Source organism: Leucoraja erinacea, unplaced genomic scaffold, assembly GCF_028641065.1.
Source record: "Leucoraja erinacea ecotype New England unplaced genomic scaffold, Leri_hhj_1 Leri_71S, whole genome shotgun sequence".
Taxonomy (NCBI): domain Eukaryota; kingdom Metazoa; phylum Chordata; class Chondrichthyes; order Rajiformes; family Rajidae; genus Leucoraja; species Leucoraja erinaceus.
The window spans coordinates 462,501-481,060 of NW_026576641.1; the positions used below are offsets into that span (position 1 = coordinate 462,501).

An 18,560-nucleotide genomic window follows, 5' to 3' on the forward strand; every position below is an offset into this window, starting at 1 on the left:
ACCCAGGTGGTCTTCTACGCCCGACAGTGTGAGGGGCGGACTGTCTTCCTCAGCCACGACATACACAAGTTCTCCCCTGCCTACCCGGTGGAGACCATCCTCCTGAAGGCCACCAAGTCGGTCTGCCACAACCACCAGCACAGCGACCTCTGGTTCAAGACATCCTACCAGGGAGCCATCTTCGAGATGGAGGCCGGTGACAGAATCTTCTCCAGGGTCCCCAAGGGGGTGGTCAGATACTTGGACACCAAAGAAGGCAAGACCTTCTTCGGGGCCTTTGCCCTGTGAGGCAGGGTCCCGTTTTGGAGTCCCGCTGTGCCCCCAGAACTTAGTGCTCAACCAAAGAGGAGCCTGTCCGCACATGGCCATTCACACAGGTACATGGATAGGATGGGTTTTAGAGGGATATGGACCAAACGCATGCACCTGGGACTAGTGTAGCTGGGACATGTTGGATGGTGCGGGCACCTTTCCCATGGGTGGGTGCAGCAGGTAGCTCCACTCCATTGGGTTCGATCTTGACTTCTGCCACCGTCTATGTGGAGTTTGCACGTTCTCCCTGCATCCACATGTGTTCTCCCCCGAGCACACGTTGGGAGGTGAATTGGCCGCTGAGCATTAAGGCGGCACAGAGGCACAGCTGGTGGAGTTGATGCCTCACAGCTCCAGAGACCCAAGTTCGATCCTGACCTCAGGTGCTGTCTGTGTGGAGTTTGCCCGTCCTCTGTGTTTCCCCTGGGTTCCCTCCCGCTTCCCAAAGACCTACAATTTTACATGTGAATTAGTCCCTAATCCCTGTAAAATCATCCCTAATGTGTAGGGAGTGGATGGGATAGCATGGAACTAGTGTGAATGAGTTAGCATGGATATGATGGGCCAAAGGGCCTGTTTCCACGCTGTATCTGTAAACTCTGAATTGCCCCTAGTGTGGGTGGGTGGTAGAATCCAGGGGAAACTCCATCAGCAAGAGTTAAAGAATGTGGGAATTGATAGGATTTATCAAGGGCTCAGAGGGCCGAATGGCCTTACACTGTGTTGTAAGAAAATAAGAAATGTAGTGTTTTATGTTAAAACATGGTGTGGGACATCAGTGAAGTCCACTATCCACAGTGGTGTTATATTGAAGAATATTTAATGATAGGGGATTGTATTTATTAATTTTTAAATAAATAAATTATTTTTTAAAATAAAGTATTTTGCTAAAAAAAAAACATTTTCCACAAATGGCTCAGTTATTTGCACTGTTAAAACAATCTGTTATTGAATGGGAGGTGGACAAAAATGCTGGAGAAACTCAGTGGGTGAGGCAGCATCTATGGAGCGAAGGAAATAGGTGAAGTTTCAGGTTGAGACCCTTCCTCAGACTGAATGGGGATTTGTGGCCGGTAGCCATGGCAACCATTTCCTTCCCACTAAAGAATAGCGGGGGTCACAGTTTAAGGATAAGGGGGAAATCGTTTAGGGCTGAGATGAGAAAAAAACATTTTTAACTCAGAGAGTGGTGAATCTCTGGAATTCTCTGCCACAGAATGTAGTTGAGGCTGTAGTTGGGGATCTTATTGAAACATATAAGATTATTAAGGGTTTGAACACGCTAGGGGCAAGAAACATGTTCCCGGTGTTTGGGGAATCCAGAACCAGGGACCACACAGTTGAAGAATAAGGGGTAAGACATTTAGAACGGAGATGAGGAAACACTTTTTCCACACAGAGGGTTGTGAATCTGTGGAATTCTCTTCTTCAGACAGAAGGTAGAGGAGGCCAATTCTCTGGATGCTTTCAAAGAGTTAGATGGAGCTCTTAAAGATAGCGGAGTCAGGGGATATGGGGAGAAGGCAGGAGCGGGGTACTGATTGTGGATGATCAGCCATGATCACATTGAATGGTGGTGCTGGTTCGAAGGGCCGAATGGCCGCCTCCTGCACCTATTGTCTATTGTCTATTGAGTCATCATACTAGTTTCATTGAAGATAGACAGAAAATGTTGGAGTAACTTAGCAGGACAGGCGGCATCTGTGGAGAGAAGGTTTCAGAAAGTCTTCTGAAGTCTGAAGAAGGGTCTCGACCCGAAACGTCACCTATTCCTTCTCTCCAGAGATGCTGCCTGTCCCGCTGAGTTACTCCAGCATGTTCTCTCTATCTTGGGTGCAAACCGGCATCCGGAGATCTTTCCTACACTTTCAGGCATTGTCATGGGACAAACTCTGTGCCTGAGATTCCAGGAAGATTTCACTAGGGAAATTCGTGACCACGGGATCCGGAAAGAACGGATCATAGTTTCACCTGTGAGGCAACACCCTCAAAACCACACTCTTGCGACGTCATGGGAGAGCTCTTTGAGTTTAGTTTATTGTCACATATACCAAGTTGGTACAGGGAAAAGCTTTGTTGCCTGCTAACCAGTCAGCAGATAGATAATGCATGATTACAATCGAGCCATCCATGGTGTACAGATACATGATCAAGGGAATATTGTGTATAATGTTTAGTGCAGGGTAAGGTCTGGTCAAAGATAGTCCGAGAATCTCCACTGAAGTAGATATTCACTCAGGACTGCTCTCTCGTTGTTGGTAGGATGGTTCAGTTGCCTGATAACAGCTGGGAAGAAGCTGCCTCTGGATCTGGAGGTGTTCGTTTGCACACTTCTATACCTTTTGCCCGATGGGAATGGGGGAGTGGCCGGGGTGCGATTCGTCCTTGATTATGCTGGTGGCCTTGCTGGGCAGCGTGAGGTGTAGATGGAGTCAACGTGAAACGTTGCCTATTTCCTGCGCCCCATAGATGCTGCCTCACCCGCTGAGTTTCTCCAGCATTTTTGTCTACCTTCGATTTTCCAGCATCTGCAGTTCCTTCTTAAACATTTTGTCTACTCCACTGCGAAATCTCCTCAAGGTATGCGAAATCTCCTCAAAGCGCTGCTGATAAAGGTCCAGCAGAGACTGCACTTCCTGAGGGTGCTCAGGAAGAATAACATCACTCAGAGACTGCTGCTGTCCTTTTATCGGTGCTCCATTGAGAGCATACTAACATACTGTGTATGCGTGTGGTACACCAGCTGCACAGCGGCTCAGAGGAAAGCGCTCCAGAGGGCCATTGACAACGCCCAGAGGATTGTCGGCTGCCCTCTCCTTACCTTGGAGGACTTACACAGTTCCCGCTGCACCAAAAAATCCCAGAATATCATAAAGGACATTTCCCACCCCGGACACTCCCTGTTTGAAGTATTGCCGTCAGGCAGACGGTACAGATCTACAAGGACAAGGACGAACAGACTAAAAAACAGTTTTTACCCCACTGCTATAAAAGCACTAAATGTAGCCGCCAAGGAACGCAGGGGCGATACAGACTAAGGGACTGTGGTAATTGTGGAATCGACAGAAGGATGGAGGGTTGGGTGTGTATGCGTGCTTTGTTCGTGATATTTATTTAGTTGTTTATCTTTAATATTTTACCTTGTATGTATCGTTAGCTTTTAGAAATGTTTGAATGCTGCACTGACTGGCTGACATTTTTAATTTCGTTGTACATGGTTCATGTTACAATGACAATAAAGAAACTATTCTATTCTATTCTATTCTATTCTATTCTACTTTGAAGAAGTTCTGCTATTGAAGGAGTGCAATGTTGGTTTACAAAGTTAATTCCCGGGATGGCGGGACTGTCATATGCTGAGAGAATGGAGCAGCTGGGCTTGTACACTCTGGAGATAAAGGATGAGAGGAGGTCTCATTGAAACATATAAGATTGTTAAAGGCTTGGAAACACTAGAGGCAGAAAACATGTTCCCGATGTTGGGGGTGTCCAGAACCAGGGGCCACAGTTTAAAAATACGAAGTAAGCCATTTAGAACTGAGACGAGGAGACACTTTTTCTCACAGAGAGTGGTGAGTCTGTGGAATTCTCTGCCTCAGAGGGCGGTGGAGGCAGGTTCTCTGGATGCTTTCAAGAGAGAGCTAGATAGGGCTCTTAAAAATAGCGTAGTCAGGGGTTATGGGGAGAAAGCAGGAACGGGGTACTGATTGGGGATGAGCAGCCATGATCACATTGAATGACGGTGCTGGCTCGAAGGGCCAAATGGCCTCCTCCTGCACCTATTGTCTATTGTCTCCGCCTCCCTAGAAAGGTCTTGACATGAAACGTTGCCTATTTCCTTCGCTCCATAGATGCTGCCTCACCCGCTGAGTTTCTCCAGCATTTTTGTCTACCTTCAATGGAAGAGAGGTTGGTTTGGATGATGGTCTGGGCTGCGTCCACAATTCTCTTTGATGGAGCTGTTCCCAAACCATGCTGTGATGCACCCCGATCAGATGATTCTTGAGGCGCATCAGTTGAAGTTGGTGAGAGTTGATGGGGACATGCTGAACTTACAATTCCTTCTAAGTAAATAGAAGTGATGGTGTGGACTACTTCCTGTGTTTTGTATCAAGGAATTGCCACAGAAAAAGAAGGAAGGCGAACGTCGGCTAAAAATTTGTCTTCTGGGAACACCCTCTCGTGTTCTGTAGCCTAATCAATAGACAATAGACAATAGGTGCAGGAGTAGGCCATTCGGACCTTCGAGCCAGCACCGCCATTCAATGTGATCATGGCTGATCATCCACAATCAGTACCCCGTTCCTGCCTTTTCCCAATATCCCCTGACTCCGCTATCTTTAAGAGCCCTATCTAACTATCTCTTGAAAGTATCCAGAGAACCGGCCTCCACCACCCTCTGAGGCAGAGAATTCCACAGACTCACCACTCTCTGTGAGGAAAAGTGTTTCCGCGTCTCCGTTCTAAATGGCCTACCCCTTATTCTTAAACTGTGGCCCCTGGTTCTGGACTCCCCCAACATCGGGAACATGTTTCCTGCCTCTAGCGTGTCCAAGCCCTTAACAATCTTATATGTTTCAATGAGAGACCCTCTTATCCTTCTAAACTCCAGAGTATACAAGCCCAGCTGCTCCATTCTCTCAGCTTCTGACAGTCCCGCCATCCCAGGCATTAACCTTGTAAACCTACGCTGCACTCCCTCAATAGCAAGAATGTCCTTCCTCAAATTAGTGTCTGCAAAGATAGCGGAGTCAGGGGATATGGGGAGAAGGCAGGAACGGGGTACGGATTGGGGATGATCAGCCATGATCACATTGCTGGCTCGAAGGGCCGAATGGCCTCCTCCTGCACCTATTGTCTATTGACCATCATGCTAACTCCCCCACCCTAATCCTCTTGCTAATTTCACAGTTCCTATCCCCTCGTCCCCAGCCAACAATGGAGCATTGTGGGCTCAACCTTCCCTGGGTCATCGGAGTTGTTCTGAACCTTTTCATACCTCACTCATTCTGATGAAGGGTTTCGATCCGAAACGTCACCTATTCCTTTTCTCCAGAGATGCTGCCTGACCCGCTGAGTTTCTCCAGCTTTTTGTCTCTATTCTTGACTGGTGACGCAGGTCTGTGGTCGGCTGAGCAATCCTGGAAAATAGGAATTACTTAATTCATCTCAAGGTGAATCATTCCGTTTTACCCAATGACTCACTGTGTTTTTGTCTGACCTCAGCCATAGGTAATGTCACCATATAACAATTACAGCACGGAAACAGGCCATCTCGACCTTTCTAGTCCGTGCTTCATGAGATTGGTAGATACAATACAACACGATAGAACGTTATTTATCCCAGGAGGGATATTGATCTGCCAACAAGTCATAAACACAAAATACATGAAACATGACCAGTGGAATAGATTGGAGATGAGCTAAGATTTGAAGGTAAGCATGCAGGTACAGCAGGCAGTGAAGAAAGTGAATGGCATGTTGGCCTTTATAACAAGAGTAGTTGAGTACAGGAGCAAAGAGGTCCTTCTGCGGTTGTACAGGGCCCCAGTGAGACCACACCTGGAGCATTGTGTGTAGTTTTGGTCTCCAAATTTGGGGAAGGACATTCTTGCTGTTGAGCGAGTGCAGTGTAGGTTTACAAGGTTAATTCCCAGGACGGCGAATGCTGCGAAAATAGACAATAGACAACAGGTGCAGGAGTAGTCCATTCGGCCCTTTGAGCCAGCACCGCCATTCAATGTGATCATGGCTGATCATCCGTTAGACCTCATTTGGACCACGCAGTTGCAGCATGGGACCCATACACAAATAAAAACATTTCTTCAATCGAACGTGTCCAAAGACAGACAGGCAGCTCGATTTGTTACTAACACCTATGAGAGAGAAGCGAGTGTCACCAAACTTCTGAATTCTCTGGTCGGGGTGGAACCCTCTCCAAGACACACACACGTGAAGCTCACCGTTTGACCTGTTTTTACAAAATGTTAAGTGGTCAGCTCGATATAGATTACAAGACCCACACCAAACCCAAACCAATTAGGAGCAAACGAGGACATTCGATCCAATTTGTGATCCCAGCTACCAAGACAGATGTGTACAGCAATTCGTTCTTCCCCCACACAATTAAAGCATGGAATAATCTCCACCCAACTATAGTTACCCAACCAGATGCAACTCAATTTAAAGTAGCTCTTTCTTCCCAATAACCATTTCTGGCTTAAGTCCTCCCTTCACCACCTCCAGTTTAAATTCCAGTTGGAATACTTTGGAGGACCAAAAACCAAGAATCCCCAAACAGTACCCCATTCCTGCCTTCTCCCCATATCCCCTGACTCCGCTATAAGAGCCTTATCTAGCTCTCTCTTGAAAGTATCCAGAGAACCGGCCTCCACCGCCCTCTGAGGCAGAGAATTCCACAGGCTCACAACTCTCTGGGTTAAAAAGTGTTTCCTCATCTCTGTTCTAAATGGCTTACCCCTTATTCTTAAACTGTGTGTGTGGGCCCTGGTTCTGGACTGCCACTAGTGGAAACATCCTCTCCACATCCACTCTATCCAGGCCTTTCATTATTCTGCACGTTTCAATGAGGGATCCCACTCATCCTTCTAAACTCCAGCGAGTACAGACCCAGTGCCGACAAACGCTCATCATAGGTTAGCCCACTCATGCCTGGGATCATTCGTGTAAACCTCCTCTGGACCCTCTCCAGAGCCAGCACATCCTTCCTCAGATACGGGGCCTAAAATTGCACACAGTATTCCAAATGTGGTCTTATCAGCGCCTTGTAGAGCCTCAGCATTACATCTCTGTTTTTGTATACAAGCCCTCGTGAAATAAATGCTAGCATTGAGTTATTGGTACATTACTACCGATTTCGACTTGCAGATTAATGGGACTGTCCCACTTGGCGAGAGAGAGAGCATGAAGAAGGATAGAAAGAGAGAATGAAGGGTGAGAGGGAGAGAGAGAGAGAGAGAGAGAGAGAGAGAGAGAGAGAGAGAGAGAGAGAGAGAGAGAATTGGATGGAGAGATAGAGTGGAGGGAGAGAGAGAGAATGGAGGAAGGGAGGGAGAGAGAGAGAGAGAATGGAGGAGAGAAGAGAGAGAGGGAGAGGAGAGAGAGAGAGAGAATGGAGGGAGAGAGAGAGAGAGGAGGGAGAGAGAGAGAGAGAGAGAGTGAGAGAGAGAGAGAGAGAGAGAGGGAGGGGGAGGGAGAGAGAAAGAGAGAGAGAGAATGGAGGGAGAGAGAGAATGGAGGGAGGGAGAGAGAGTGAGAATGGAGGGAGAGAGAGAATGGAGGGAGAGAGAGAGAGAGTGAGAATGGAGGGAGGGAGAGAGAGAATGGAGGGAGAGAGAGAGAGAGAGAGAGAGAATATGCAGGGAGAGCCCATCCTGCCCACTCTGCCCACCCAACCTGTCCAAGTCCTTCTGGAGGCCCCTGCTTTCTCTCCACTTTTCCTGCCCTTCCGACAATTTTCGCATCATCGGCAAACGTGGCCACAACGCCTTCAACCCCCTCGTCCGAATCGTTGGTCAATATGTTCCACTCTCTCACCGATTTCTTCACATCCCAGACATCGGGGAGTTTCCAGAGTCCGGCTTTAAATAGGGCTTTGCACGGTCCCATACAATACTGAGCGTGAAGGACAGGTTGCAGCTCGCCGGCCGCGCTACACTGTGACTCCACCTGGTTGCCGATATCATGAGGAACCAGCGGCTGCTGCGGGAGGAGAGGCCGGCGGGAGGGGAGAGTGGCCCGGCTCAGGATGGCGGCGGTAGTCGGTGCCTCTGGACAGCTCTCTGCACCGGGGCCGTCCTGGGGCTGCTCGTCGTCACCGCATACCTGCTGCTCCAGGTGAGAGGGGGTGAGGGTGTGAGGAGGTGAGGGGGAACTGCTTCATCCAGCCCCAGCTCCCACCCACCTACCTCTATCCACCTGTAGCTCCACTACTTTCCTCTCTCGCTCTCTTCTCCTCTCTCTGTGAAGTGAGTGAAATCCAGGTTAGTCGGAAAAACGGGAAAGCAGACTATTATCTAAACGGTGGCCGATTGGGAAAGGGGGAGATGCAGCGAGACCTGGGTGTCATGGTACACCAGTCATTGAAGGTAGGCATGCAGGTGCAGCAGGCAGTAAAGAAAGCGAATGGCATGTTGGCTTTCATAGCAAGAGGATTTGAGTATAGGAGCAGGGAGGTTCCACTGCAGTTGTACAGGGTCTTGGTGAGACCACACCTGGAGTATTGCGTGCAGTTTTGGACTCCAAATCTGAGGAAGGACATTTTTGCCATAGAGGGAGTGCAGAGAAGGTTCACCAGACTGATTCCTGGGATGTCAGGACTGTCTTATGAAGAAAGACTGGATAGACTTGGTTTATACTCTCTAGAATTTAGGAGATTGAGAGGGGATCTTATAGAAACTTACAAAATTCTTAAGGGGTTGGACAGGCTAGATGCAGGAAGATGTTCCCGATGTTGGGGAAGTCCAGGACAAGGGGTCACAGCTTAAGGATAAGGGGGAAATCCTTTAAAACCGAGATGAGGAGAACTTTTTTCACACAGAGAGTGGTGAATCTCTGGAACTCTCTGCCACAGAGGGTAGTCGAGGCCAGTTCATTGGCTATATTTAAGAGGGAGTTAGATGTGGCCCTTGTGGCTAAGGGGATCAGAGGGTATGGAGAGAAGGCAGGTATGGGATACTGAGTTGGATGATCAGCCATGATCATATTAAATGGCGGTGCAGGCTCGAAGGGCCGAATGGCCTACTCCTGCACCTAATTTCTATGTTTCTATGTTTCTCTCCCCCTATACTCTCTTCCTTCATTTCCCCCCTCTCTCGGATGACCAGCCATGATCACATTGAATGGCGACACTGTCTCGAAGGGCCGAATGGCCTCCTCCTGCACCTATTGTCGAACAATGATCTCTTCTACATTTTCCTTGATCTCCACCCCCTTTGTCTTGTTTTCACACCTTAAACCTCCTTATCTCTGCATCTCCCTCTCCCCTGACTCAGTCTGAAGGAGGGTCACCCATTCCTTCTGCCCATAGATGCTGCCTGTCCCGCTGAGTTACTCCAGCGTTTTGTGCCTATATTCGGTTTAAACCAGCATCTGCAGTTCCTTCCTACACACATTTGAGGCTGTTTTTCTTTCTTATCTCCAGAAATTCAGTTTGCTGGATGGGAATGCGGAAGTTGGTTATGTGGAAGGAGCCAGTGCTGGTGAGTACCCTGCCCCTCAGCCTGTCTGTATCCTCCCCTCCCCCGCGGGCAGCTTTAATACCCTCTTGTGGCATTGCCATTCCATTTGGGATAGGACTCAGAGTCTACCTGCTCTGTTTCAGGCCCGCCCAGACTAATGAACATGGTCGGCCGAGCACCACAGAGGGTCGCCGTGCATCTCACAGGTAAGTGGCTGACAACAGACAATAGGTGCAGGAGTAGGCCATTCTGCCTCAATAGCAAGAATGGCCTTCCTCAAATTGGGGGATCAAAACTGCACACAATACTCCAGGTGAGGTCTCAATCTTGGCATCGTGTGCAGCACAGGAATGGGCCCTTCGGCCCACAATGTTGGCGCCGAACAGGATGCCAAGATCAGATTCAGATTCAGATTCAGATTCAATTTTAATTGTCGTTGTCAGTGTACAGTACAGAGACAACGAAATGCATTTAGCATCTGATCTCATCAGCCTGTGCATGATCCATATCCCTCTATTCCCCTCACTTCCATGTACCTGTCCAAGAGCCTCGACTGCCACTATTGCATCTGCCTCCACCACCACCACCTCTGACAGTGCATTCCAGACACCCACCACTCTCCCTGTGAAAAAAAAACGTGTCCTAAACGCCCACAGTAAACTTTCCCCATCTCAGCACATAGTTAGTTACGCCCTCTACTGTTGGACGTTTGCACCCTCAGATTGCAGTGTATGTATTTCTCAAAATCTCCCTTTGGGGCCAGTGCAGGGCTTCTCAAATACCCAGCAGAGCTGCTGCCTCCCATCCCCGGGGGCCTGGGTTCGATCCCGATCTCGGGTACTGCCTGTGTGGAACTCACGATTCAAGTTTCAAGAGAGTTTATTATCATGTGTCCCAGATAGGACAATGAAATTCCTGCTTTGCTTCAGCACAACAGAATATTGTAGGCATGAACACAGAACAGATCAGTGTGTCCATGTACCATTGAATAGATAGATAGATAGATAGATAGATAGATAGATAGATAGATAGATAGATAGATAGATAGATAGATAGACAGATGGACAGATGGACAGATGGACAGATGGACAGATGGACAGATAGATAGATAGATAGATAGATAGATAGATAGATAGATAGATAGATAGATAGATAGATAGATAGATAGATATGGCAGGACTTTCATATGAAGAAAGACTGGATAGACTCGGCTTGTACTCGCTAGAATTTAGAAGATTGAGGGGGGATCTAATAGAAACTTACAAAATTCTTAAGGGGTTGGGCAGGCTAGATGCAGGAAGATTGTTCCCGATGTTGGGGAAGTCCAGAACAAGGGGTCACATTTTAAGGATAAGGGGGAAGTCTTTTAGGACCGTGATGAGAAAATATTTTTTTACGCAGAGAGCGGTGAATCTGTGGAATTCTCTGCCACAGTAGGTAGTTGAGGCCACAGTTCATTGGCTATATTTAAGAGGGAGTTAGATGTGGCCCTTGTGGCTAAAGGGATCAGGGGGTATGGAGAGAAGGCAGGGATGGGATACTGAGTTGGATGATCAGCCATGATCATATTGAATGGCGGTGCAGGCTCGAAGGGCCGAATGGCCTACTCATGCACCTATTTTCTATGTTTCTATGTTTCTATGAAACGTCACCTATTCCTTTTCCCCAGCGATGCTGCCTGTCCCATTGAGTGACTCCAGCTTTTTGTGTCTATCTATGTTTCTATGTTTCTAGATATTGATATATATATATATATATATATAGATAAAGTGCAAAGGGGTATTAATGATCAGAGTTTTGTTTGAGTTGAGTGTTTAATAGACTGGTGGCTGTGGGGAAGCAGCTATTCCTGAACCTGGATGTTGTAGATTTCAGGCTCCTGTACCTTCTACCTGAAGGTAGTGGGGAGATGAATGAGTGGCCAGGATGGTGTGGGTCCCTGATGACGCTGCCAGCCTTTTTGAGGCAGCGACGTTTTTCGAACATGCGAGTTCTCACCGTGACGGCGTGGGTTTCCCCCAGGCGAGGTTTCCTCCAGCGTCCAAAGGCGTGACGGGTGGTCGGGTGTTTGCTTGCTGCTTGTAGCCCTGACGTAGGAAATGGATAAGAATGTGTGATGACCCAGAACCAGTGGAACGCTCCACATCCTCCCTGTGACGGGTCAACCAGAACAGCCCGCAGCACTGCAAATACAGCCTGACCAACATATGACACAGCTGCATCGTGTCATCCTGACTTATACGCAATGCTCCAACTGTTGAAGGCAACCAAAAAATACACCATCTTCACTGCTCTATCTATTTGTGTTACCACTTGCAGGGAGCAGTGGACAAGGACTCCGAGATCTCTCTTTACATCAATGCTGTTAAGGGCCATAATAACATAGAAACATAGACAATAGGTGCAGGAGTAGAGGCCATTCGGCGCTTCTAGCCTGCAACGTCATTCAATATGATCATGGCTGATCATCCAACTCAGTATCCCATCCCTGCCTTCTCTCCATACCCCCTGATCCCTTTAGCCACAAGGGCCACATCTAACTCCCTCCTAAATATAGCCAATGAACTGGCCTCAACTACCTTCTGTGGCAGAGAATTCCACAGATTCACCACTCTCAGTTATAAAAAATGTTTTCCTCATCTCGGTCCTAAAAGATTTCCCCCTTATCCTTAAACTGTGACCCCTTGTTCTGGACTTCCCCAACATCGGGAACAATCTTCCTGCATCTAGCCTGTCCAACCCCTTAAGAATTTTGTAAGTTTCTATAAGATCCCCTCTCAATCTTCTATTGCCATTAACTGTGTATTTCCCCCTTACACTTGACATCCCAAAATACAACCCATCACACATAATAGACAATAGACACTGAAAGTTATTTCTCTTTTATTGAAGGGATATGGGGAGAAGGCAGGAACGGGGTACTGATTGTGGATGATCAGCCATGATCACATTGAATGGCGGTGCTGGCTGGAAGGGCTGAATGGCCTACTCCTGCACCTATTGTCTATGTTTCTGTGACTCCACCCAGGAGAAACATCACCTTCACTCCTCTGAAAGATTTTTCAGTTTTATTGAAGTAATCCCTTATTCTCCCGGACTCCGGAGTATAGAACTGGTAATGTCCAAGTCTCTGTCTGGGCAAATTCTTCTGTAACATGCAAACTCTGCACAGACAGCACGGGAGGTGGGGATGGAACCTGGGTCTCTGGCGCAGTGAGACAGCAGCTCTACCCGCTGCCCTCCTCTGCCGCCCCTCAATGAGGTTGTTTGAAAACTTACAGAGATGCTTCTTTAAAACACAAATACTCTGCAATAGGCAATGGACAATCGACAATAGGTGCAGGAGGAGGCCATTCGACCCTTCGAGCCAGCACCGCCATTCAATGTGATCATGGCTGATCATCCACAATCAGTACCCCGTTCCTGCCTTCTCCCCATATCCCCTGACTCCGCTATCTTTAAGAGCCCTATCTAACTCTCTCTTGAAAGTATCCAGAGAACCGGCCTCCACCGCCCTCTGAGGCAGAGAATTCCACAGACTCGCCACTCTCTGTGTGATCATGTGCAGACAGATGAGATGAGTTCAACCTGTCCCGAATAAACTCCACCTGCCGTTTCTCTGCCCAACCCTGCACCTCATCTACATCCTGCTGTCCACATTGACGGCCTTCTCCGCAGGCCGCAACTCCAGCAATCTTGGGCCCATCTGCAAACTTACGAACCAACACGTCCATGCTGATGTCCAAGTCTTGTATGTCTAATCACTCACAACAGAGGCCCTCAAGTCCTGGCAACATCCTTGTAAATCTGAAGGAGGGTTTCGTCCCGAAACGTTGCCTATTTCCTTCGCTCCATAGATGCTGCTGCACCCGCTGAGTTTCTCCAGCTTTTTTGTCTACCTTCGAGTTTCCAGCATCTGCAGTTCCTTCTGAAACATCCTTGTAAATCTTCCCTGCACCTTTTCGTGCTTATGCTAGTCGGAGTTTTTTAAAATATTTTATTTATTTATTTGTTTGTTTATTTATTTATTTTAAAATATTTTATTTTATTAGAAGTAAGTACAATCATATGGCACCAAAGTGCCTAATATATATTTTCATAATACATTTTATGTACAGCTTCTTATTTATTTATTTTTTTGTTATAATAAAGAAAAATAAGAATAAGAAAAATAAATTAGGTAGTAAAGGATAAAATGAAGGGATATGGGGGAAAAATATACGTGAGATATATAGTGTGTGAAGAAAAAGAAACGAGACCAATGAGTGAAGAAAGTTGAAGGAAAGAAAATAGGAAAAAGAGAATAAAACATAAAAAAAAGAAGTAAGGAAATCATTGCTTATCATCTTGCCCATCCTTCGTCCAGTCCTGAAACAGTTAGCTTTTACAATTGTGTTGCACAGAGTTGGAATTTTGTTAACTCAAAGTTCGAGCAAGTGGTAGTGAAACACAGAAACATAGAAAAATAGTTCCAGGAGTAGGCCATTCGGCCCTTCAACCCAGCACCGCCATTCAATATGATCATGGCTGATCATCTAAAATCAGTACCCCGTTCCTGCTTTTTTCCCCCATATCCCTTGATTCCTTTAGCCCCAAGAGCTAAGTCTAACTCTCTCTTGAAAACATCCAGTGAATTGGCCTCCACTGCCTTCTGTGGCAGAGAATTCCACAGATTCACAACTCTGTGGAACAACAACCAGGTTCAGGAATAGCTACTTCCCCACAACCATCAGGCTATTAAACCTGGCTCGGACAAAACTCTGATTATTAATAACCACTTTCTGTTATTTGCACTTTTCCAGTTTATTTATTCATGTGTGTATATATTTATATCATGGTATATGGACACATTTATCTGTTTTGTAGTAAATGCCTACTATTTTCTGTGTGCTTAAGCAAAGCAAGAATTTCATTGTCCTATACAGGGACACATGACAATAAACTCACTTGAACTTGAACTGTGGGTGAAAACGTTTTTCCTCATTGCAGTCCTAAATGGCCTAGCACTTATTCTTAAACTGCGACCCCTGGTTCTGGACTCCCCCTAAATCGGGAATATTTTTCCTGCTTCTAGCCTGTACAATCCTTTAAGAATTGTATATGTTTCTATAAGATCTCCTCTCAAGAGTACGTGGGAAGAGTGGCAAGATGCTGTTCCTCTCAACATCCCAAAATGCGTGGGTTTACAAGGTTAATTCCCGGGATGGCGGGACTGTGATATGCTGTTAGAATGGAGCGGCTGGGCTTGTACACTCTGAAGTTGAGAAAGATGAGAGGGGATCTCATTGAAACATATAAGATTATTAAGGGTTTGGACACGCTAGAGGCAGGAAACATGTTCCTGATGTTGGGGGAGTCCAGAACCAGGGGCCACACACAGTTTAAGAATAAGGGGTAAGCCATTTAGAACGGAGACGAGGAAACACTTTTTCTCACAGAGAGTTGTGAGTCGGTGGAATTCTCTGCCTCAGAGGGCAGTGGAGGCCGGTTCTCTGGATACTTTCAAGGAAGAGCTAGATGGGGCTCTTAAAGCTAGCGGAGTCAGGGGATATGAGGAGAAGGCAGGAACGGGGTACAGATTGTGGATGATCAGCAATGATCACAGTGAATGGCGGTGTGGGCTCGAAGGGCCGAATGGCCTCCTCCTGCACCTGTTGTCTATTGTCACCTCTGATTCTTCTCCTCTTCCCCCTTCCCAAATCTCCAGCCATCCCAAATGCCCACAGAAGGATGAGGATATCCTGGAGGAAGCAAGGAGGAGCGCTGACAGGGGGAGTGGATCTTCGGGACAACGCTCTGGTCATCAGCATCCCTGGCCTTTACTTTGTCTACACCCAGGTGACTTTCTACAACAGTAGCTGCCCGGACAATCTCGCCTTCCTCAGCCACAACCTCCAGAAGCTATCGACGTCCTACAGAGGCAGACAGACCCTGCTCAGCTCAATGGCGTCCACCTGCCGAGGCAACAACCACTCGGACACCTGGTTCGAGTCCTCCTACCATGGTGCAGCCTTCAAGTTGGCCAAAGGGGACCAGCTCTTCTCCGTGGTCAGCCCTGGTGCCATGGCCTATGTCAACAGCGATGCGGAGAAGACTTATTTTGGGCTGTTTGCTCTATCAAGAAGCCCTCCTACTTAAAACCTCAATGGTGGATGAGGAGTGAGAAAGACAAGGGGTGTGCAGAGTAACAAAATGGGGGGGGAGAAGTGGGATGGAGGGGCGTAGCTCCATCAGTCAACGCAGGTAGATTGTGCCATTAGTCATTAGTACGTCACATGTACCGAGGTACAGGGAAAAGCTTTTGTTGCAGCCTTTCCAGGCAGCGGAAAGACAATACATGATGCCACAGTGTACAGATATATGATAAAGGGAATATCGTGAATGAAATTTAGTGCAAGGTAAAGTCAGTAAAGTCCAATCAAAGTTACTCCAGCTACTTGTGTCTATCTTTGATTTAAACCAGCATCTGCAGTTCCTCCTCACACAAAATCCAATCGAATATTGTCCAAGAGTCTCCAATGATATAGATATTAGCTCAGGGCTGCTCTCAGGCTGTTGGTAGGATAGTACACGGCATGCTTGCCTTCATTGGTCAGGGCATCAAATACCTGGGAGTCCACATCACAGAGGATCTGACATGGACAACACACACTGCCGCACTGGTGAGTAAGGCAAGGCAGCGCCTTTACCACCCCAGGCAGCTGAGGGAATTCAGAGTCTCTCTGTGGATCCTTCAGTGCTTCTACTTTGGGGCTGTAGAAAGCATCTTGTCAGCTTCCTAATTTGAGGAAGGACATTCTTGCTATTGAGGGAGTGCAGCGCAGGTTTACAAGGTTAATTCCCGGGTTGGCGGGACTGTCATATGCTGAGAGAATGGAGCAGCTGGGCTTGTACACTCTGGAGTTTAGAAGGATGAGAGGTGATCTCATTGAAAAGTACAAGACTGTTAAGGGTTTGGACACACTAGAGGCAGGAAACATGTTCCCGATGTTGGGGGTGTCCAGAACCAGGGGCCACAGTTTAAGAATAAGGAGTAAGCCATTTAGAACGGAGACGAGGAAACACTTTTTCTCACAGAGAGTGGTGAGTCTATGGAAATCTCTGCCTCAGGAGGCAGGTTCTCTGGATGCTTTCAAGAGGGAGCTAGATAGGGCTCTTAAAAATAGCAGAGTCAGGGGATATGGGGAGAAGGCAGGAATGGGGTACTGATTGTGGATGATCAGCCAAGATCACGGTGCTGGCTCGAAGGGCCGAATGGCCTACTCCTGCACCTATTGTCTATTGACCATCATGCTACTCAGAGGCTGGTTATTTTCTTTATTCCACAGATTTTGAAAATCTCATCGATCCCAACATTCTCTCATCAACACCTACCACGTATATATGAAAAGTCATAGAGCTATATAGTGTGGAAACAGGCCCTTTGGCCCAACTTAGCCATGCTGGCCAGTATGCCTCATCTACAGTAGTCTCACCTGCTTGCATTTGGCCTATATCCATCTAATTGTCTATTGTCTATAAACCGATCCTATCCATGTAACTGTCCAAATGTTTTTCAAATGCTGTGACTGTACCTTTCTCAACCACCTTCTCTGGCTACTCAGCCCAAAAAACCTCTCACCTTTTGGGTAAAAAAAGTTCCCCTTCAGGTTCCTGTTAAATTGATCCCCCTCACGTTAAGCCTATGTCCTGTGGTTCTTGATTGCCCCACTCCAGGGACATGCGGTCAGGGTGGGTGGGCGGAGCCTCACCTGTCATACGCCAATGAAAATAGTTGTTATGAAAAATAAAGACAAATAATAATAAAATGAATATCAAGATTTTTGCACTGATCTGTGTTCTAAATGTCATTTCAGTCATTTTTTAGAGTCAAAATCGTCAAATTTGCACAGCTCCACTGCAAATACAGGGAGAGGTGGGAGGTGAGGCAGCGACAAGCTGAGCCTCCCCTCTGATTGCGCAACCCGTCAGAAACTGTATGGAGCGCGGGCAGCAAGTGTGTGCCTGTTACTATCTCTCTGTATGTCACCAATGTAATGTTTGTAGACCCCTTCATTAAGGGCCTGTCTCACGAGCATGCGACTCCATGCGGCTAGCACGACCTAACATGGTCGCTTGAGCCGTACGGCCTCGCGGGGCCGGTCCCACTTCGATCGCCGAAGCCGTATGGAGTTGTGCGGAGCTGGTCCCGACACCGCGCGGGCGGGGCGCCGAAAAACTGACCGTGTTCAAAAATTCCGCGCGGCAACAGCCTGCCGGCCCGCAGTTGCCTCAAAGTCGTACACAGCGCCTCGACGGGCGTGTGCAACGTCTTGATGCCGTACGCAGCATCTCGACACCGTACATCACACGCAAACTTCCCGCGGACTTCGCTCGAACTTCACATCACTCACACGACCTCCGCGCGGTCCCAGCTTCCAGTTTGGTCGCACCTGCCGCTTGCAGGTCGCATGCATGTGGGACAGGCCCTTTACAAGTCCTCGCCTTCCATAGTCCAGGTAACTTATTTCACGCATAAAGATATTTAGCACCTACTCTGGGTAAAAGGCAATGTGTGTTCATCCTATCTCATTCCCTCATTATTTTATGCACCACTATAAGATTACCCCTCAACCTCCTGCACTCCAAGGAATAAAGTGCAAGGTAAAGCCAGTAAAGTCCAATTAATTGATAGACACAAAAAGCTGGAGCAACTAGTTACCAAGGAATAAAGTCCCAGCCTGCCTAACCTCTCGCTGTACCTCAGGCCCCTCGAGTCCTGGCAACTTCCTCATGAGCCTGAAGACAAAGCTTCATGTACCCTGAGAGTCTCATTTGGTCCCAGTGTGGTTCAGAACAGTAACCTGCATGTGGGAAATGAAAGTCAGACACTTGTTTCAACTCCACTCTGTAATAAAATCTCAATTGAACGTTTTGCTTGGCACCACTTGGGCCATCGGACCTGCATCCATGCCCGAAGCTAAACTCAACTAGATGTAGATGTGTCTCGACCCGAAACCTCGCCCATTCCTTCGCTCCATAGATGCTGCCTCGCCCGCTGAGTTTCTC

At 47.5% G+C, this 18,560-nt stretch overlaps 2 protein-coding genes across 2 annotated transcripts in view; both read left to right on the forward strand.

The window, feature by feature from the left end:
* The window catches only part of LOC129694588 (lymphotoxin-alpha-like), a 3,686-nt gene extending 2,951 nt beyond the window's left edge, over positions 1-735 (forward strand). The window contains exon 4 of the mRNA XM_055631316.1: positions 1-735. This exon is cut by the window's left edge and continues 166 nt beyond it. Coding sequence (XP_055487291.1) covers positions 1-288 — 288 coding nt within the window. The 3' untranslated portion in view covers positions 289-735.
* Positions 736-12,779: 12,044 nt separating this feature from the next.
* On the forward strand, positions 12,780-17,278 carry LOC129694589 (tumor necrosis factor-like). Its single transcript, XM_055631317.1, has 2 exons — positions 12,780-13,322; positions 15,132-17,278. The coding sequence occupies exons 1-2, from the start codon at positions 13,245-13,247 to the stop codon at positions 15,648-15,650; spliced, it is 597 nt and encodes a 198-aa protein (XP_055487292.1). The 5' UTR covers positions 12,780-13,244; the 3' UTR covers positions 15,651-17,278.
* Positions 17,279-18,560: the final 1,282 nt, after the last annotated feature.